The sequence below is a fragment of the Conger conger genome, chromosome 15, assembly GCF_963514075.1.
Source record: "Conger conger chromosome 15, fConCon1.1, whole genome shotgun sequence".
Classification (NCBI taxonomy): Eukaryota; Metazoa; Chordata; class Actinopteri; order Anguilliformes; family Congridae; genus Conger; species Conger conger.
The window spans coordinates 21,854,276-21,876,070 of NC_083774.1; the positions used below are offsets into that span (position 1 = coordinate 21,854,276).

The 21,795-nt window shown below is 43.7% G+C and overlaps 2 protein-coding genes across 12 annotated transcripts in view; both read left to right on the forward strand.

Moving 5' to 3' along the window:
- The window catches only part of LOC133112023 (AP-3 complex subunit beta-2), a 49,597-nt gene extending 39,830 nt beyond the window's left edge, over positions 1–9,767 (forward strand). For 4 of the 10 annotated variants that reach the window (XM_061222696.1, XM_061222697.1, XM_061222690.1 and 1 more), the window contains exons 19-28: positions 38–215; positions 789–960; positions 1,231–1,306; positions 1,535–1,644; positions 3,267–3,498; positions 4,038–4,122; positions 4,454–4,551; positions 5,143–5,166; positions 6,016–6,154; positions 6,567–9,767. In XM_061222696.1, the coding sequence (XP_061078680.1) occupies positions 38–215; positions 789–960; positions 1,231–1,306; positions 1,535–1,644; positions 3,267–3,498; positions 4,038–4,122; positions 4,454–4,551; positions 5,143–5,166; positions 6,016–6,154; positions 6,567–6,759 (1,307 nt within the window). In that variant the 3' untranslated portion in view covers positions 6,760–9,767. The remainder of the gene's footprint in view (positions 1–37; positions 216–788; positions 961–1,230; positions 1,307–1,534; positions 1,645–3,266; positions 3,499–4,037; positions 4,123–4,453; positions 4,552–5,142; positions 5,167–6,015; positions 6,155–6,566) is intronic. The other 6 variants (XM_061222699.1, XM_061222700.1, XM_061222694.1 and 3 more) reach the window with 3 other exon arrangements.
- Positions 9,768–10,246: 479 nt separating this feature from the next.
- On the forward strand, positions 10,247–21,795 carry cpeb1a (cytoplasmic polyadenylation element binding protein 1a). Of its 2 annotated transcripts, none has more exons than XM_061221221.1 (12): positions 10,247–10,397; positions 11,172–11,340; positions 13,396–13,578; positions 15,349–15,575; positions 16,240–16,492; positions 17,200–17,313; positions 17,491–17,607; positions 18,511–18,647; positions 18,839–19,037; positions 19,451–19,545; positions 19,894–19,974; positions 20,303–21,795. In XM_061221221.1, the coding sequence occupies exons 1-12, from the start codon at positions 10,383–10,385 to the stop codon at positions 20,411–20,413; spliced, it is 1,701 nt and encodes a 566-aa protein (XP_061077205.1). In that variant the 5' UTR covers positions 10,247–10,382; the 3' UTR covers positions 20,414–21,795. The 2 variants fall into 2 exon arrangements, with proteins under 2 accessions (XP_061077205.1, XP_061077206.1); XM_061221222.1 differs by having other exon boundaries at positions 17,491–17,595.

The window sequence follows — 21,795 nt, forward strand, 5'->3', positions numbered from 1 at the left end:
TGGTTAAGCTGGGCGGTACCTGTGCCCTCCCCCTCAGAGTCGGACATGGCCAGCGGGTCAGAGAGCGGCAGTGAGAGCGGCAGTGAGGAGAGCGGCTCTGAATCCGGGAGCGAGGAGAGCGAAGAGGAGTCGGAGTCAGAGAAAGAGGAGAAGAAGAAGAAGAAGAAGGTAGACAAGAGCAAAGTCAAGAAAGCTGCACCGGAGAGCGCAGAGAGGTGAGTGGTACCTGGCGACTCTACAAGGCTTCACAGGCCCTGTTGAGTTGTGCGAGTGAACAGAGCTCACGATGAGTCAGGACCTCAGCTTAAAATCTATGTACGTATGTAAGGCTGCATCTCTTACAACACCGTGCCCTCCCTGTTAATCCACATTAAGGATATTGATGTGCTTTGCCCAGAGGGAGGCCCCCTACTGGCCATACTGGCTTCCAGCAACAACCTAATTTTCCCAAAAGACCTTTCAACCAAGAACTAACCCTCCACTGCTTTGTGTAGCATTCGACACCAGGTAGAAATAAATTGTGGGTGGTTTCTGTTAGTCAAAGCTTGTTTAACAAGCAAGATAAATTATTGATTCACATTGTAACAGCCAACATATCTATAACCTGAAGCAGTTTGAAAGATCTTCCAAAGTACAAATAAATACTATATACTGTTCCTGTAGGCAGCAGCTCCTAACAGGTAACTGAACGACGAAAACTCGATTCATATGGCTCTGCACATTACACTGTGATAGTCTCTCGGCTCTTTATGCGAACAGATTTGACTCATCTGATTCTCCCTCCACAGCGAGCAGAGCAGTGGGGAGGAGAGGAAGCCTGTGAAGAAGAGCAAAGAGCCCCGGAGTGCATCAGAGTCTGAGTCTGAGGAGGAGGAGGAGAGCTCGTCTGAAAGCAGCGAGTCTGAGTCCGAGTCCGAGCCGGAGTCAGAGTCTGACACGGACACAAAGCGGAAGAAGAAGGTGGGGTGTACATTCTGGGAGCATACATATTTGAAAACTTTCCTGGGCCTTCAGTAACATTTGTATTTTTCCACCCACGGTGTTTACCCCATTCCTGGTCAATTTTACATTGTGACATGATGTCAGGAGGCTTGTCAGGAACTGTTCATGTCATGCACACTTATTTAAAAAACTGTTTCTAATGTCAACTTTTCTGGTTCCCTTTCCTTGGCTTGGCTTGACATTTGAAGACAATTGTCTTCTTTGATTTTGATGTTGCTCATTTTCCAGATCAGTTCATCCAAACCACCTCCGAAGCAACCCAAAAAAGAGAAGAAAGAGATGTCCCTTCTTGATCTGGATGACTGTATGTGCACATTTTTAAACAGAAGTTGAGAATTCAATTGTGGAATGCATATTTCAGATTGTCATTTTCATTATAATTAGAGGGATATTTACACACAAACCCATAGAATTGGATGTGAAATAATGACTGTAGAACAGTACTATTGATGAACAATAGGAAATGCAAGTTCTGGTCACTGTTCTGCTGGCTAACACTGTGTGATTAATTTATTTGGTCTTTGTCATTCAGTCGACCCCACCCCATCGCCTCAGGTCACCCCGGTCAATAACTTCCTCTCCAGCAGCCTGGTGACAGACCTAGAGGGGCTGTCGCTGACGGACTCGGCCCTGTCCCCTGTGGTAGGTGACTCATGCTGCAACATCACCCACGATGCTGCGCTTCCCCTTTAACAGACCAATTCCCACCTGTGACTGGCCCATTCAGGCTGCATTTTGACACTTTGACTTTCACACACTTTCACTCATTCTAATTCTTTTAATTATTTTTATATGGATGCAGATGCTTGAAAGCGCTGCCTGTTTAAAATTCAGGGAGGCGTGTTGATACGCCCGAGAAACGAGGCAGTGAGGGCCTCTGAGTGAATGAAGAGATAAAAATGTAATGGTCCTCCGGATTGTTCCGCCAGGAGGTGTTCCTGAAGGTTTGTGACCCGCAATGGGTCTGTGTGCTGTGCAGAAAAAGCACCGCAAAAACAATAGCACATTACAGACCACTGAAGAATGCTGAAGATAGTAGATGAAAAACTGATGAGACGCACCCATTGCGTGTGCTCTTGTGTACTGTTCCTATCATTTAGAGGGCATGCTGCTCGATGGCTGCACTGCCCAGCCCCCAACGTGCTAATGTCCTCCAGAAATGACCCACCGATCCCTGTGGCTGCGGACCACCAACACTGTATTTTAACATCTTTATCCAGCAGCTACTACCAGCTGCAAATCAATGGCAATCTACCACACATATGATTTTTTTTGTCTGGAGTGAATTACAATGTATGAACCACAAAAGGTCCATTTTATTTTGAAGTATAAAATAAGTAATGTATTAAACATGAGGAAAAACATATTGCTCCTTCACGTACTCCTGTTTGGGAACCCCATTTAAAAAGTGTAGGCTTGTGTGTGTATTCCAGAAATTTCATTTCTGAGAGTACCACCATATTTTGTTGATCGGTGTTGATACTGCATACTTTATTGATGTCTCCCTCTACTATAATGCTGTTTGCAGTGCACAAATAGAAAAGCAAAGATTCCAAACATAATGTACCATTACGATGGCAGTACATATGCACTCCCACAGTAGAATACAATGAGCATAGAATTATATACGAATAATGGATGAAAATATTTGAATGGCACTCAGAGATGTCTACACCCACGCGCACAGGGCTAGCTCTCGACTGTGTGCGGAGCAAGCATTAGTAGCAAGGGAGAGGGCCTGACTTTCTGCAAGTCTTTGCTGAAACAACAGCACAAAGCATGTTCTTTTTTCCTTTTCTGTGTCACTCCTGTGTCACCATAACAAGCTGGCTTTCCATGTACTGTACATGGAGGTGCTGTAAGCTACTGCAGATTCTCAAATAGTGGCCAGGGGCCTTTATTTACCTGAACAGATGAGAAAACCAGGCCTTATTGGAGGTGTAATTATTTCTAATTTGTCCTTTTTAGTATATTAGTATATTTTATAATATTTTAGAACAATAATGTTTCATTTCTATTTATCCTATAAGGATTTACAGGTATATCTACTAGTTTACAGAAATACCCCTTCTGCGTGAGCTTCACTAGTGCACAGGTGTAATAAATGCACACAATATTTTTAAGGATTTTATTAAAATATGAAAAACATCCATAAGGAAATAGACAGAGCTGTCAGTGTCAGAGGGCATTTCTCCAGGAGAACAGCGGAAAGTGATTGTCTGGTCTTTAATGGCGGAGCGCCTCTGTGCCTCCTCTTCCTGCAGACCATCAGCCCCACGTCCAGCTCGGTGAAGACGTACGAACTGCTGCATCGCATCACGGGGGAGGGCCTGGCAGTGCAGTACTGCTTCAGTCGCCAGCCCTTCAGCCCCGACCCGCACATGGTGGCCGTGCAGATCCAGTTCACCAACAACACCGAGGCCGAGGCCAAGAACCTGTCCATCCAGGAGCCCAAGCTGCAGTCCGGCATGCGCATCAAGGAGTTCCCAGAGATCGGTCAGTCCAGCACACCCACCAAGGCTACTAAGAAACTATTCAAAACCAACTTCTGACGCTATCACTGTCTTTGTCACCCATTGGTCAACTATGTATTTCTTCTCTTGTGAAGTGCGTTTCATTGAACGTATCTGCAATTGAGAAGGGAGACCATCGTTCCGCTGTGTTTTTGCACAAAGTGACTGAGGGCAGACAGAACACACAGAGATTATGCCTCAATGCCTCTCTAAATGCATTTACATAATTTGTGCCTAGAAATGAAAAGCCTGATGTGCTCTGTGTAGTAAAGTAGAAGCTGTTGAAGCAACATTATTGTCTGAGTGCTGGTGTGGGACGTGTGGAGAACATAATAATGCCCGAAATTCCTTCAAGAACAGTCAACATTTAATATCAGTGCGGATTACCTGTAGGGAAAATACCTTTCAGTAAATGCTAATAGTCATGCTGTATGTCTTAATGGTTGTCTTCATTGTTGTCTGATTGGGTGTGCTCGCCCTTGTCTCCTCTCTGTATTGCTGGTGATGCGCTCCTGCTTTCAGAAGTGTTGCCCCCGGGGGAGACCATCTCCGTGGTTATGGGCATCGATTTCTGCGATTCCACACAGGCAGCCAACTTTCAGCTCTGGTGAGGGCTTGCTCACTTCATACGGCTCTGCCACAGGCTACCGCAGCCATACTCTCGCACAGGAAGTCAGAGCAGTGACTAACTGAACGCATGTAGTGCACCTACCTGTCACACGCGCATTACAGAAAGTGACAAAAGGCAGGTAAACATCAAGTGATGAATCCCTTACAACGACAAATAAAATGTGGCCACTGTAAAAGTTCAGCTACGGGTTCCATTAAAAGGCAACCTGACACTGTAATGTAAATGGATATGTATTGGTATTGGTGGCAAAGCGACTGGACAGTGAGTAATCTTTTTCCCTTTTTTCCCTGTGTCATGCCTCCCTCAGTACACACACTCGGAAGTTCTTTGTGTCGATCCAGCCCCCGGTGGGAGAGCTGCTGGTGCCCGTCTTCATGACTGAGAATGAGTTCAGGAAGGAGCAAGGTGAGAATGGCTCCTGCTGATGGAGCAGTAGGTCAATCAGACCTCGCAGATACTCCAATACCCTTCGTCTTCCTGTCTCCTGTCTTGAACTGGGCCAAACACAAGGGAACAGATCATTTCTATGTCTGAACTAGCGTGAATGAGGTTCATATTAGCCTTTTTAATCATTACTTTTTCTTCTTTAAAAAAAATCCACATCTAAAAAAAGAAGTTCTCTGTCATGAAAAGATCCAGTTAAATGTTTTGTATGTACCACTAGCTACTTCATTAATGGTCATCTTCATTCAGCCTCATACTCATGCAGTGTATTCAACTATTCATCAACAGATAAGTGGATCAAAAGACAAGCAAATTATTTAATAAGCATGCAACCCATGAAATGTTGTTACCTAATCCACTGATGATGACTCATGAAAACATTAAGGGAATCTTCCTATTTCATCCCGTTGCTGCATAATGAGCAGTGCTTGCATAATGGCTTGTCGCTAACAATGAGGAGGTGTTCAAATCAAGCTAATGTACCTTATTAAACCTTGTGTCATCTCCTTCGTTTTTTTCTACATACCGGTATATTCTGTCCAACTCCAATAGAGAAGCTATTACAGTTGAGTGTGGGTAAGTCTCTGACAGATCTGTTCCTCTCAGCTGTATGTGTGCCACCTGCCGTACCCCCCCCTCCCCCCACTCACAGACTTGAACCCTAATGTGTCCCCTTGCTTTCAGCTGAAACCCCTTCCCCTCTCTGTGGTCTCTTTAAGTGCCTTGGTTACAGTTACTGTGCATCTTCTCCACACCAGCCATCTTGGGTGAACTGACTTGCATCAGAGCTTCTCACACAGATCGGCCGATGAAGGGAATGCCTCGCCCCACAGCGCTCCCACCACAACCTCCTCCACTAACCCTAATTTTAGAGTTCTATCGCACTGAGGCTCTCCCCCGAATGCCCAACGGGACGCTCCATTGGTCAGAAGCACTGCATTTGAGATCGTTTCACCATAACGCCTTTTGACTTTTCTTGCGAGACAGGGTGTAGCCTCACTTTCCAGCTGTGCCTTGAGCTCACCTCTCCTCAGCCATGCTTTCACACAGCTACGCTTCGCTGAGATAAGTTCGCACAAAGGAACAGAGCCCTAATAATTACACAGGGGAGAATTGCTTGTTGCCCATTTTCCCTTATGTAATGAGAAAGGCCTTTTGGATACTGATCGACCAGGCATTCACGACATTTGATTGTTTCATTATTGTAAATACCACATCATATGCAAGATTTATAAACTTATTTTTGGCACAATTGGGGTGCAGCAAAGCTGTTGAACATGGAAACTGAGCTTAATATTACAAAAGGGTTTGGTATTTGTGTGTGCTTTTGTGAAATGCAGCTCAGCTGACCAGTACACCTGGCTGTGGAGATTGTAATTGCAGGAAGCTAGACTGCAGTGTGCATTTGTTTCTGTGACTGTGCAGGTCAGCTGATGGGCATGAATGAGATCACAGAACGGCTGAGCCTGGGTGAGAAGTGCCAGAGTGACCATGTAATCGTGCAAAGGGTTACCTCGGCTGCCAACCTCAGCCGGGTGCCCTGCGGCTCGGAGAAGGAGTGCAGGTGAGCGGCTACTGGATGATAACCATGGTGTAAAATCCAGCTACCAGCTGTTTCAAAACATAGCTTCAGCTGGTCAAACCATGTTGAGTATCGGGCTGGTCGAACTGGTCAACCAGCGACCAGCTGTTTCAAAACCTAGCTCAAGCTGTTTTTGTCTCTCTCAGATGGTACAGTCCCACATCCATACCAGTCATATCCACATGGCATATCCCATAGCAGGCATATCTAAGCACACGGTTATTGTTTTTACTACAGTCAAGAGGATGAGACATGTTTTGTGTAAAAAAAAAGACATCAAAGATCATTTAGAGAAACATTGTTTTAAATGTGGCTCTTTTCTTCTATCACCTTGTTTCTTTTCTTTGTCTTCATTTTCAACCTCTGATGCTTCTGACTTCTGATGTGAACTCAGCCTTCCTCTTCCTCTTCCTCCTTCCTCTCCTCCGGTGCCCAGGTTTGCAGGGAAGACGGTGACTAGCGGCAGTCTGGTGCTGGTCACCGTGGTGACAAAGGAGGGATGTGCGGCCCAGCTCACAGTCAACTGTGAGAAGATGGTGATTGGCACGATGTTGGTGAAAGACATCCTCCAAGCTCTGTCTCAGTGACAGACTGTCTCCATGACAGCAACTGTCTGCTTCAGCCCTTCAACTCACACCCTTCCTCCCACTCACACTGCTTCAGCCAAGACACACCTAGTTACCCAGCAACCTCTAACAGTATCCTTCACCATAGCTATCCAGCAACCTATCGCTGCGGCCCTCTCCAAACACCATTTACAGAAACATTATTGCCACCTGGATTATGTAGCCAGCTCTGATTATGATTTCAATATTCAACTTTCCAATTAGCATATAATTAGCATACCTACCAGCTGCACATTTTGTGCAACATTATATTAAGAATAGAAAACAAGAGGATTCTTATGTAAGGTGCTGCCATGGCTAAAAAGGAACCCAAATATAAAATACAGCTGCTTACAGATCTGTATTTCTGCCTGAATGCACCTCATATGGAGCGCAAGGCCTCCCATTTATTCCAAAAATGCAAGGTCATTGTCATTCATCCTGATACATTTTAAAACAAAATTAGAATCATTATCACTGTTATTGATTCTGGAGTTTTACCTTTTCAAAACTGAATAACAGCAGTGTCCTGCCTGAGAACTGAAACTGCTACTGTTGGTTACAATGGTGAGGTGTAGTTTACACTGCTCCCCCGTGCTGCCGGCTATCTTATACGTTATCATAATAGAGATGCTAACATGATGTGGCACCCCCTGCTGCCCACTGTCTTACACAATGACCTAATGGGCACATTAACCTGATGTAGGGCTTTTTATCTTTTTCTTAATGTGTACCCCCCCCTTCCCTTAAAAATACAAGAACACAAGGGAGAGTTTCAAGCTGACACCGTCAGTTACATAGAATTTGCATAGTCTGTCGAAGGATATAACTATAGGAACACCACATTTAAATGCAGAACATAATTATGACACCTGATTCAGGGGTAGCTACCACTCTATCCTTGGTCGAATGACATCATCATCAAGTTTAATACATATTGTAATGTATTGGAGATTCTTAGCCCTTGCCATGTACTGTAGTACTGGATCTCTGTATGATTAGCAGGTGAGTGATATACAGACCATATACATATGTATCGTAATCTAGATGTATGTGTCTTATACTTGTGACATTTTTGTATGACATACACTTTACAATGACAGTTGATTCATATTAGTAACTTAATTATCAACTCCAGAACATAAAGTCTTCAAATCATTTGAAGTATAATCTTATATTTTAGAATTCTGAATGCCTGATAAAGTGAGCTGGAGGTAATCAGAACTGTACACTGGATACTTGTACTTGTCTCCAGTGGTCTTTCGCCATGTTTTAGCGAAAAGGGGGGGGGGGATTGTGGGCATATTTATTTGCAATTTTCATTTTTTAAATAAGTCATATAACACAAAATATAGAGTGAGAAATGTAATATAAGTAAACCTGTCAAATTAGTCAAAATGAGTCATTTACATGAGTCATCTACAGTATAATAATACAATTTTTACTTTACAGTATAGTGTCCTGTATCACACGGTAAGGGCTGAAGGAAAGAATGTTGGTCTTGACTTATCATAATCTTCAGGTGTTTATTTCATCTGCCTAGCATGTAGCATGTGGACTTGGTTGTACCTATTGATGGAAAGACTGGTACAATACCACTAAACTGCCTTTTTCAGCATTGAAAGGTGATGATTTTAACTGGATAATTATGGAAGCACGTTCAAACCTAACAGGGTATTTCATCATGGAGTAACTTTTGCTTACAACTTCTTACGATCTCTCTTAAATCTTTGTCTGCTGAATTTTCAATTCAATATAAATCTCAACTTCTCAGTGTATCCCTTATACCTGAAATTACATGTTATAGTGCTTATCGGTACAGCAACAGTTTTCAGTGTTTTAAGTCTGATCAATAAACTAAATTGTCATTTGGTGTATGTCCTATGATTCCTCTAATCTCATAAACCATGCAAGAATATAGTCCAAATAAATTACTATGAGATAACTGATATTCTAATATCGCAACTGAAGCCTGGAAAACAACACTATCTGTAATACAAAAGGCCTTCCAATGCTTATGCCTGGTGCATGACTAAGATTGAATTATGGTATAGATCTTGTGGGGGCTGCGTGAATGATTACAACGTTGAGACTTTTCTCCATTTCCAAAATAAAGTGGTTCAGCAGGCTCCTGTTCTTGTCCCATTTTTATTTGTACAAACATTTTTGTATTGTTTTAGTAAACTTACAAGACGTAATTTTCCATTGAGCTAAGTGCTTGTTGTATCGTTAGCCTGCATTTTGCATGTTAATTTCTAAAGCAATTAGTATTGGATATCTCCAATTATTTTGTATGTTTTGTGGTTACAGTAGAATTCTGAAACGGTATTCCTTCTTCACACCAAAAACAAGATGAGTGGATTTTAGTGCAGTGGTTGTAAAGAGAGATTTAAAGACTGGTTTGCATGTCTTATGAATCTTTACACACTGACGGCAGTACTGTGTGACTGCTGCAGTGGTGCATAGATGCAGTTCTCTGTTCCTTTAAAGGGAGGCCTGGCCCAGCTTACTGTTTCTATTTCTAATTGTATTCATTCTATTGGATGTCCACACTTTCAACAAGGATGCTTGTGCAGTTTAGTAGGCAATTGATAATAACTATTAAAACAAAAGGTGGAAATACTGGCAAACATTTTATGATTAAAAATAAATTAAGGTAGGACGCATATCATTTATTTTTCAGCAATTCATATTAAAATGATTACTTTTACTTTTTTCTGAGACAATGTTCTATGTGGCAGGAAAAAAACAACTATGTATTAGAAATGCATCAAAGCATGTTTTCCCAAATGTCACTGCTAATGGTAAAAGCAAACACTGGCCTTCTTTTACTGTTTATTTCCATATTTAACATTAATTTATTCTGTTTGTGTATAGCATCAGTAGTGTGTTTCAGTCTTCCCCTTCTGTGTGGTTGTTGAAATGGTGTGAGTATTACAGCTATTTATTTTACAAATGAAAATGTCAATAAAAGCTGATGATTCAAAGTACACTTTAATTGTATTTTTTCTTGTACAGTTTAACAAACATAAGTGTACAGTACATTATTAAAGTGTAAAGCAAGTTGGTTAACTATGCAAGTTGTATTGTACATCTTCATAGGCTTCTACTTTCGGCTCAGGCTGGGATAGCTGCTTCCTTGCTGCACGTGGTGCATTGCATTGTATCCATCACACGTCACGCCTCCACCGCCTGTGCGGCCTGTCATTTCCCAACCCGAGTCTAGCGGATTAAAAGTAAAGAATATGCCATCAATTACAATAAGATAATTAACATTGACACCCTACACGGAAATCAAAACATCAAACAAGGCAATATAGGAACCAAAATATCGTCAAACTGCAAACTTAATTAAGCTTTCTCAATCGTGTCGACAAACGATAACAAGGCCCATTATTGAAACTGCGGTTCTGTAATTTTCTGAGCGGCCGCCCCACCCTTTTGGATTATTTGCAGTCGGCCTTGCATTCGATCACTTTACGCACATTTTTCCAATCATGGTACCTAATTTGAATGTCTGGGGCGTGTTAAGTAGTTTGTCAGTCGACGCCGGTTGTTTTCTTTGAAACGTTTCTTTGTCGCTTCTGCTGTGGTTAGCATATATCATGGCGTTTTCTCTGGTAAGTATTTAGTAATGCAGACGCAAAATATTTAGTTTGTTGTATATTATTTTGTGTTTGAAGGACATACTTTTATCGAAACCAGTTTAATTAAAACTGTTTTGGCAAACGTGTTTTAGTGGCAAGATTGTCTAGTTCGATTTACTTAGACATTAAATGTAGCCTTTTTTTTTTTTTTTTCTTAAAACAAAAAAAATACATTCGGCCCAACTGCTATTTTAAACTAATTCGTGAAACTGGCAAATTATGGACTCGGTAAATACTCCACCTTTGAACCCATTTAGTCCAAGGAACTGTTCTTTGGAACCTTACATTTCGAATTGGTTAGCTCTAGTAGCCTATTGCCTGTTTAAATATAAAGAGTAGCCTAATTTATGTTAAAGCATGTTGTGGTCATTTTTGAACATCGGTTGTGGCGTTTTAAATCTCTATAGGATTGTCAGAGACCGATTCGTGTGAAACCTTCCACCTTAGGGAGAACCTATAGGGTCGATAAACTCTTACAATTGGCCGGGAATACTCACTACAAGTTTAGACTAAACCTAATGCCGCAAACCTAGTGATTAAATGCAATGAATCACTGCCCCCTCCAACCACACGCATACACTGTGAAAGGAACGTGGTGGTGTTTCTTTCCATAGTATCCTCAAATCGTCCAAGAATACCATGTTCATTATTGCTCAGACACAATGTGACTGGCTTTGTTGCACACCTTTAAAACAAAATGGGAAGTTGTCCGAGATGATGCAACACATTCTTCATTGGTACCTACAGAAAGACGATCTTCGGGCCCATGACCGTTGGGAATCTGATTCTCCAGCCCTCTCTACATGCAGCAATGCAGATATCTTCCGCAGAATGAACACCATGTTGGGAAACTCTCTGGATTTTACAGGGGTCTGCACCACACCCATTACCAAGGGAAAGCGAGACCACCTGACAGGTAAGCCCTTCCTGCAAGGCTGTTGACCAGTTGGAAGGGTGTGCAGGCATCGTGAATGCATTAATGACAAGAAATGGTTTTCAAACAATATCAAAATGGTTTACACTTTGGACTGTAGGGGCCTGAGGGGGTTTCTGTAAGCAGTAAGGTTTTCCTTATTGCAAGTAATCCCCTACCCCCAACCCTCCCAAATGACCAAAGTACATTAATCTACTTATGTGGATGAGATTTTCACCCATTTTCTGTTTTCTGTTAAATTTACCAAAGCTCAGGGTTGCATGTTTCTCTTCTGGCCTCTGACTTTAAAGTGTACCACTTTGATCCTCCTATTCCCTTGAATGCATTCATTTTGGTCGTCTGCATCAAAATGGCAGCACTGGCTGACTCCATAAAAAGCTGCTTGGACAGCTATTTGAGCTGATTCATGCTGCGCTGCTGCACTGCTGGTCTTGCAAGCGGCCCAGAAACCAAGAATACTCAGCCAAGACCCAGTATGGGTGCTTTTTTAAATCAAATCTTTTCCCATTGATTAATTGTGAACCTTTTCCATGTGCAACAAGGATTTGTGGTTGATTGTCGAAGTGGGAGCTTGACTATTTATGGATGCTTTTGTACGAGTACTACAAACAAATTCACAAGGTCCAAAATCAACCGAGATCAATTCAGAGCAGATAAATTTCAATTAAAAAAAGAAATGAATGGCTGTAGGCTCTTGCCTTTAGCTGAGATCAATACAAGTTGCAAACTAACATTGGATATTGATTTAATGTAAATGTGCCATAGCGTATACTCTACCATTTTACTTGTTGGTTTTGCGGTGCATCTTCTAATGAAAGAATGAAATTGTAAAATGCAGGTGAAGTCTTAAACAAATTGCGGCTTATATAATCCCATACTGTTCTAATGCCACATCTTTAATCACTGTCATGGCCATTTTAAAATTATTCATAATGGCTCAATTGCATTGCCTTTTTGCTGGTATATGGAGTTATTGTATATACAGCTCTTGGACTAAGTACTAAACCCATGATGTTATAAAATGTATATTGTAATGTGCAGTTAAGCGATTCAAGCATATACTTGCATAAGAGCTGTTCATGAGAAGTGTACTTTCTTTGCCTTTAACTTTTTACTGAATCTCTAGGCCAAGCTTTGGTTTTAAGAGGGGTGGTAGTGATGAGTCTGGGGGGTGGTTGGGTGGTATTCAGCTCCATGTTAATGAATTGCCTTTGCTCCAGGAGAATTCCCTTTGTCACCTTGTTCCAAAATATACAGCAAATCTTCCAGTCTGCCAATCCTACGGAGACTGACGCTGCATTGTTTATCATGCATTATTACACCAGTCAGGCAGTGACATCTAAGCTTGCTGTTTCCCCCCCCCCCTCCCCTGCAAGCCCCCGGCCAACACCCCTCCCATCTGGAGTTGCTGAATCAGGGCTGTAGCTAGCAGTTGGAGGCTTTCCAGCCCCGGGGAGCGACTGGGAGCTGGCGGTGCAAATAGCTCGTTCTCCAACTTCTGATCAGTCAGCTGCTGCAGCTGTCTGCTGTCTGAGCCTGTGACAGTGACTCTGGTGGTGGGAGCCGGCACAATACGGCAGGGATTTCTGCTCTCCCTGCCCACTCCCTTCCTGCCGACGGGAAACAACAGGCGAGACCGAGACTCTGACGCTGCTGCTGCTGCTGCTGCTGCGGTCGAGCCACACTGGCTGTTTGTCAGCCTGAGAACTGAAACAGGAATTTTCTTTTGTGTTGCACGCAGTTGCTAGTGGAGGAGAAGAGAGGAGGAGGAGAGGGGGGGGTGATGTCATTAGCAGGGGAGTGCGAGTGCATCAGCACCCGGGTCACATGTTAGGTGGGTCAGTGATGCAGATGGAGGTGCATGGCAGCCACACCAGGCACAGTCGCAGGTTAGCCACCAGACAGTCTGGCAGACCTTGAGCTGTAATTTTTAAAACATTTTTAAATCTGCTGGATTTTACAGAAGCCTCCCACCTCTTCCTCCCAACTTCTGCAGCCGGTACAGAGTGCTTAACGCTGTTCTGTCCACATCCACAGACCTGCAGGAGTCGGACGTGGCTAGCAGGATGCTTTTCCCCAGCAGCGCACAGGAGTCTTCCCGGGTCCTGCCCGATGTCAACGACCTGGGCCTGGGCCTTCAGTCCCTCAGCCTGTCTGGGTGGGACCGCCCCTGGAGCAGCCAGGACGCTGAGCCCTCTGTCCAGACCAGCAGCCCCTCCAGTGAGTACTGACCTTTCCGCTCTCACCCCCCCTTGGAATCATGTCCTTTTTGTTTTTGATGCTGTTTTTATTGCTGACATTAGGCTGCTGCTGCTAGTTTAGTTGGCACAGCTTTGGACAGTGTGTTCTGTACTGAGTTTCCTTGTACCAGTGGCAGATGGAGCTGGATTGTAGCTATGCTGGTGAGACTCATTTGTGTGACACTTTCTAGAAAGAACTGGGCCTGCTGGCCTTTTTGCCCTAGAATTTCACAGTGTAGGGTCTCCTGTTTTTGGTTTACCCTGAAATGGAGTATTCCGGAAGGTTGGAGTCTGTGCTATTTTTGCCTTTTTCCCCCCCAATTAATTATTTTTATAATTTATTTGCAAAGGATGTGGCTAAGCAAACTTATCTGCTTCTGGGAGAGACTGCTGATGTTCAGTGCTTTGCTCAATGTTTTAGATTGAACAAAATGGTGAAATGTAAGATTAGTATCCCCTGTTCTGCCCAAATATTGCCTTAACCGATATTGCTGTCTCACTGTGGATTTCTGCTCTCTTGCTGGTCACGTCACATTTGTCATGACTGCTGGATTTCGCACCCTGGCCTCCGCTTGCTGTAAAGCATTAAAGCTTTATCATTGCGGATGTATTGTATTTTTATCTACAATCCCCCACAAACAAGGTATATATGCTGTCTCGGGGTGGTGCTGTCATCTGGCTTATTCTGTAGGCAAAATAACACACGGCCTATGTAATGGTCTACAGGTTTAACCGCTGTATTATAAACTAATGTGTATCATAGAACTAATCTATTAAATTCTACATTTTTGAATTTCAGTATCCCTGACCTTGAATAAATTGTACATTTTCCTCTTAATGTTGCCATTTTTTGCGTAAGTTTAATCATTGGTGAAGGATGTTGATTGGAAATGGACCAAAATTATACTGTGACGACCCTCTTTGCAGTGATGTCTAGCGTCTAATGGTTCAGTCTATTGTTTTGTTAATGAGCTTTGCTTGATGCCAGGATAAGTTTCACTTTGACAGCCTTGTCCTAAAGTTTAGTTTCTTGGTGATGTTTTAAATTGAATGATTGCACGCATAGTCCTTGCTGCATTTCCTGAATAATCAAGGCATCTGGTGGCATGAAGCATCTTCTGTTAACGGCATCTGTATGTGTTTTGACTCTTTATGTCTAGTTCTAGGTTTGCCCCAAAGTAATTTTATTATGTATCTTAGTGCAAATGTCCCTACAGGCCTCCCAACCTTCCAAATTGCCCTGTGGTAATGACCTAGTTCCTGCAATAGACTGCATCACAACACCACCATTGAGAGATTTCATTAAAGTCCTTCTCCAACTGGGTCTGTAAAGTGGGACAGGCCTGTGAGGGCTGGGTATTGCTAGCTGGGGAGACTCCCTGGACTAGGTCTCCCTGGTGCTCATAGGCCTGCAGCAATCACTGGAGGTTGTTGCTGACTACCTGGAGGGAGTTGGTAGGCCTGCCCCCCAGCAAATGGTTCATTTTAGTCAGGTGGTTGGAGGTGCTGGAACTCCCCTATTGAGTACTCCTGAATGCTGTTCGTGGCACCCCGTACATGGTGTGCAGCAGCCATTTTGTATCTGAAATTATATCTATAAACACTGAGGCCCTGAACTTGGAAGTTTACTTTATTCTCCTTCCAACTAACGTAGCTTTTGAGACTCCTCACAGTTGCCAAGTAGCCTATTTAAGGTGTTTGCAGAAGGACCCATCAGCCCTCACCCTGTTAAAGACCCTTTTTCTCTTAGTGCTGGGTGTGCTTGGCAGCCCCCTTGGCAACGTACTGGGCAAGCCTCTTGGTTTTCCTTCCCATGAGCCGATGGGAGCTGTGGACTTCCTGGATAAGTTCCCGGGCATGGCCCGTATGAACAGCCGACTGGAGTCTCGCTCCCTCCTGGACTCCCGTTCCAGTAGCCCTGTGGACTCCGAGACCAGTGGCTTCAGCTCCGGCTCTGACCACCTCTGCGATCTGCTTGTGAGACCCGCTTTCAATTATCAATGCAGGTTTAGCTATTTTGTAGCCATTTGATAAATAACTTGGTATACATCTCCCAAAAATCCAATGCAAGTATGTGCATTTTATTTTTTAAATTGGCAAATGCTTTCTCATTGTGGAATGCATTTGTTGTGAATTCAAGAGTACTGACAAGCATGTGATATTACCCAATTGGTCAAGTCTGGGATGAACCAACCATCATGACTGAGAAACATCTATGTGGCTCAACAGGTGGGCCATGGGTTCCTAATCAACTAGGGGTCGCTAATGTGCAATAACACTCCTCCTAATAAATTATTGATGATAATTAAAGATCTCTAAACCAGTGTTTTTATGAGTGTCTTGTTTCCGGGGTGAGTGAGAGCTTGAAATGTTATAAATTTAGCAATCAGCTTGAAGGTTAAAGGCAGCCATCAGGGAGTGCTCAAATGGCTATTGAAGATTATTTCCTAGATGGTGGTGGTTTTAATCCAAAATGAGAAATTCCAAAATGAATACAAAGTAAATTGATATAGGTACCAATGGTGATGGTACGTTAAATTCACATTGTTCAGATGAACTTGATGATTCCATAATGCAGCATCCTATAAGGGGGAGCTTCACAGGCCATTAATGTGCTGCCTTTCTGTCCTTCATCCTGCAGTCTTCCTTGAGGATCTCTCCTCCCCTGCCTTTCCTGATGTCCAACATGCAGAAGGAAACCATGAAGTTTGGGATGGCTTCTCGCCTGGACCAGGAGAGCTCCCCCCTCACTCCTTCACCTGGTGCCACCTCTACAAACGTCCTGTCTAAGCGCTGGCCAGGGGCCTCCGTGTGGCCCAGCTGGGACCTCCTGGAGACCCCCGATGACCCTTTCAGCATTGAGAGGGAGGCCCGCCTGCACAGACAGGCTGCTGGTAAACTGGGCTTGGAGTGGTTTTGCCAGGCTTAAGTCTGATTTGTCCTTTTGGCAAAATTGACAGACTACTCAGACATTCCTTCCAGTGGGAACTTTTCATGTGGAGATTTTGAATTGATGTTCTTTTAACGCTAAAATAAATTCTAAAATTTAAAAACAAAATGCCAACTGGTGGAACCTTTCTAGCTGAATATTGTCAGGCTGACCCACAGTCTTTTATAGGGGTATTTGGGAGTTCATGCATCAGCCTATACAACAAATGCTATTTTAGCAGACTGTACACAGAACGGGAACTAGATTGCCCAGGGGAAAATTTTAGAAGAAAGGAAGTGTTTTCATTCTGTTGAGTTTGAAAAGTAATATTTCTTACAAAGGGTGCTACTGTACAAGTCTGACGACTGAAATTAAATTGCATGTGTGATCAAATTAAATGTTGCTACCTAATCAAGTTGTGGACTAGATTGCTTGAAGAATGGTAATTTAACTAGCTGGTGGTTTGACGGCTGCATAACTGAAATTTCAAATTAAGGTATTAAAATGAGGAAACTGGTTTCATTTCTGTAGCAATTGAAATTAAACCATTCCTGCCAAACCTCCTGCTTCTAACAGGTTGTGATGAAAATAGGAAACCATTTATTCTGTAATGTTTAACTTGATGCCAACCCCTTCCTTAATGTGATGTGCCTCCACCCCCTGTTGCTTCAGCTGTGAATGAGGCCACCTTCACCTGGAGCGGACAGCTTCCCCCCCGAAACTACAAGAACCCTCTGTACTCCTGCAAGGTCTTCCTCGGAGGAGTCCCTTGGGACATTACTGAGGGTGAGCCGACTTTATTTTCAGCTTCTCTAACAGGGACACTAGTCCCTTTCCATAGCTTGAAAAACTATTCTGGGTTTCACCCATTGTCTGTCACACAGGAGTGGTGAGAGCTGTAAGGTTTCACTTAATTTGAGCATTGTCCACCTGAATAACTATCTCTTTGCCCCCTCTGTCTAGCTGGCCTAATTACCACATTTAATGGGTATGGTCCTCTTAGTGTGGAATGGCCTGGTAAGGATGGCAAGCACCCACGATGTCCTCCCAAAGGTAATATGCCAAAAGGTAATGCAGCGGGTAGGCTTTTTTTTATTCCAGAGCACTAAAGGGTGTGGAGATGAGCACTGTGGTGGACCCAGCTGGCTGGCGAGAGGCCCTACTTTTTACCCACGGTGGGGATGCAAGCATTGTCACTGTGACCTCTTCAGATCGCCTGATAAGGGTTTTTAAAATCGGTTTTCAAATATTCAGAGCTTTGTGCCAGGTATGTGTAATTGGACCTGGGAAAAGCTGTTTTGTTTGTAATGGGGAAACAAGAGGAAAAATGTCTTGTTCAGACTTGAGAGTGGTGTCTTAAGAGGTCAGACTCTTTCATTTGTCACTCAGTGTAAACAAGGTAGCTTTGGGCAATGCTTTTGTGCTGTGAATTCTGACTGGCTGTATTCTAGAACCGGGCTTCCCCCAACTCAACCCTGAGGCCTCAATTCATGTGCTGGTTTTAGCTCTTGATCAATTAAATGTCTGTTTAATGAACAAGTTGCTTTAAGGTCTTTTGTCAGTTGGGTGATTAGTCGAGTAGTGCTATTGACTCCTTGGCATTTGCTTTATATCCAGTCTTTCAGACCAGTGAAGTTGCCTTGACTCATTCTATCACGTGATTTCTCATTGGTCCCCTTTTCTGACCAATTGTCGCAATGGATTTCAGAAAGTAGTGCATGTAAAACAGTTATGTGGTTGGTTATGTAAAACGGATCACCATGTTTCTGGAAAATCCTATTCAACAGAGGATCCATTTCTCAATGTGCACTCTTTGATGGCTGAATGTTAAAATGGCCAATTCTGACCAGTTTCTAAATTGATCCATTTAGCAGATTTACTCTAGAAACCAGCATGTGTGGTGAGCGCGGGTATGAGCTGCTGTTGTGGATGGGGTTCATTTTTGTGGTCAGATATCAGTGGGCTGACTGCTGTGTCCTGCAGGGTACGTGTACCTGGTGTTTGAATCTGAGAAGTCTGTGCGTGGGCTGCTGCAGGCGTGCACTCAGGACCTGCTCCACCCAGACGACTACAGCGAGTACTACTTCAAGATGTCCAGCCGCAGGATGCGCTGCAAGGACGTAAGCGTGGAGCTCTGCTGCTCTGAACCTCATTTCACTAACACGAGTAGCGTGGAGCTCTGCTGCTCTGAACCTTATTTCACTAACTAACACCAGTAGCTCTGGGTAAGAGTGTTTGCTGTGACTGTCTAATTGAATTGGTACAGCCCTGTATGTAACACCGTTGCCATGGACACATTGCGACCCCACAGGTGCAGGTGATCCCCTGGGTGATCTCGGACAGCAACTACGTGCGCTGCCCGTCCCAGCGCCTGGACCCCAGCAAGACCGTGTTTGTGGGCGCGCTGCACGGCATGCTCAACGCGGAGGCCCTGGCCAGCATCATGAACGACCTGTTCGGAGGCGTGATGTACGCAGGGATCGACACCGACAAGCACAAGTATCCAATCGGTGAGCGCACGGTCACCCCCCTCCGTGCTGCGTTTGCTACCCACTCCTCCGCTGTCCCCGTCTGTGCTCGGTGGAAAGGAATTGTTTCTGACCGAATGCATTGAAGTGCTCCCACCCCATTTTCAGTAATGGCATCTGGCTGTCTTTTTATGCTGCTGCTGCAGTTTAGCCTGTTGGTGGGAGGTTGAGTATGGCAGGGAAAGGGGATGCGTGTGTGCAGCTTTGTGCTAGCTCATTGGCATGTGGAATAGGTTGGGTGAGCTCTTCGGTTTCTTTTTAAATGGACGCTCACCTCATGGCTTTATTCAGGATGGGGCTAGAAGATGCAAGAACAGTGTACGGTACAATTTTAGCGTACAAAATTATTGTATGTGTATAGTAAGGCCATCTCACTTATGCTTTTGTCTCTGAAGGGTCTGGGCGTGTGACCTTCAATAACCAACGCAGTTATCTGAAGGCAGTGAGTGCAGCTTTTGTAGAAATCAAAACGCCAAAGTTTACCAAGAAGGTAAGAACAGAACACCCTGTTCAATATGCTTCATTCCTTAGATTGTTGGCTCTGGCACATTCAGTAAACTCATGATACATTTTGTACTTCTCTTTTCTTAACTGTTACATGGCTTGTGTAAATTATTTCCACTTCACTTTGCTTTATCTAGTGAATTTTATATTTTTTATATATAATATTATGTATAAAATATATTTGTAATTGTCTTGTGAAATCGCATCTGAATCGCATCTTTTGAATCTAATATCCTGGAGCCTTGGTCTGTGGCAGAATCTGCCCACTCACACCTTACACCTGCTTCTGCTGTACAACGGTCCTGTTTTTCCAAACATCCCCCTCCCACACCAGGTCCAGATCGATCCATACCTGGAGGACTCCATGTGCCAAGTCTGCAATCGTCAGCCAGGGCCTTTCTTCTGCAGAGACCAGGTGAGAAACCCTGGCTTGCTTTGGCGTGTAGCCCTAGGACCCCTTGGGGCCAGTGAATGGGTCTCAGGGATCAGGTCATCAGCAAAATTACCTCATGAATATTCCATTTCCATATTCTATTTTACCTTCAAAGTGTTTTTCCTCCAGGTTTACATACCTTTTTATACTGCGGCCATTGTAATGAAATTGCTACATGGGTTAGGGGTGGCGGTGAAGCTCAGCCACAGGGTGATGGTTTTTGGGGAAAGTTTGGAACCAGACTGCTTGATTTTTAAATCCACTGGTAAAAATGAAGCGCTCAGACATAAATGTATGTATTTTTGTTCAGGCTTGCTTCAAGTACTACTGTCGCTCCTGCTGGCACTGGCAGCATTCCATGGACATCCTGAGCAACCACCGCCCGCTGATGCGCAACCAGAAGAACCGGGACTCCAGCTAGGCTGAAGCGCTGCCGTCGCGACTCACCTGAGGCCTCCGTAGCACCCGAAGAGCGACCCGTGAGTGCCAGCGCCCCGACCAGGAACGGCACTTCCACCAGGACTTTTGGGGGAAAAAAACACTGTAGAAAGTTCACTATTGCACTTGCTATTTCTTGCTGTTTACTTGTTCACAATGGCACTATGCACAGTGTTGGTATGACAGGGACCCATCGTTAGGCAGTTCCCCAGACTCTTGGCCACAGCTGGAGAGGATGATTGATTCAGGCCAGGGTTCAGAAGGTGTTGATGAAAATGCCTTCTCCTTGATTTTTAAAGAGCTTTTTCCTTTTGATTTGATTTATTTTTTGTTTTCCATACCTTGCATATTGGTGAACGATCATGCAAGTTTCATTGCCTTTCACGTTGGCAGATGCCATACAGTGCCTTTAAATTGTTTTCCCCTCCCAGTGGGCCAGCTGTTTTTCCTTAGCGGCCAGCTGGTGTTTTTTACTTTGGAAGATGAGAGTTGGGCTTCATTTAACCAGACGCATTTCAGACATTTTTACGCAGTTTTTTACTAATTTTTACACACGGTTTTAAGTCGTGACATTGAACATTTGAAGAGAATCTACCTGACAGCTTTTTAATTTTTCCCTTTTTCTTTCTCCCCATATAATTGTCTGGGGCCGTTGGTATATCATTTTTTTCAGCCAACCAATGTTCTACTTAATGGGCACAAATAAAGGTGTTGAAGCATTGCTCTGCTTGTATGCGCTGTCCTGTTCACTTGCAGCGAAATCATTACTGGACTCCGCTTCAACTGGGTTACCATCAAGTTCTCACCCAGTGGTGGGATTTATGGCTATGAAACTGGAACGGACGTTGACCTGAGTGTGTACATAGTTTTAATTAATTGTTGCACTTTTTAATTTGCACTTCAGAAAGGGGTGACAGTGGTTTTTAAACACTTTTTTCTTTTTGGTACATCAGCAGAAGGGCAGGTATTGTCATCATGGGTGTGACCCTTTTTTGAAAAGTTGCTTGTTTCCTGTTGAATGTAGAGAACTCTAACCTCCCTAGAATGTATGAGCCAGTGTACATCTAACACAGCTTCCTCATCCTCCTTTCCCACAGCCTTTTATTCCTTCCTTCCCCCTCTTTTTTGCATAATTATGAAGCTGTGTGCCAAAAGACCAGTATTTTTATTTTCTCCTACCTCCCCCCCCCCCCCCCCCTCCCCCCATATATCAGTTTCCCATGCTGAGCTTGTTGCCATGTTGCCTAGCCCAGCTGCTTTTTAGAGTTTGAAAGTCTCTACCTCATTGGTCTGCAAACCTTGCTGCGGTTACCTACAGATGTGGAGTATGTTCTGATTGGGCACAATAAAGGTGTTGAAGCATTA

Bases quoted from the DNA above. Each gene is read 5' to 3' on its own strand.
- cpeb1a (XM_061221221.1), top strand. The intron at 17,314-17,490 runs GTGAGCCGACTT...CCCTCTGTCTAG, and splicing joins CCCTTGGGACATTACTGAGG to CTGGCCTAATTACCACATTT. The intron at 19,038-19,450 runs GTGAGCGCACGG...TTGTCTCTGAAG, and splicing joins CAAGCACAAGTATCCAATCG to GGTCTGGGCGTGTGACCTTC.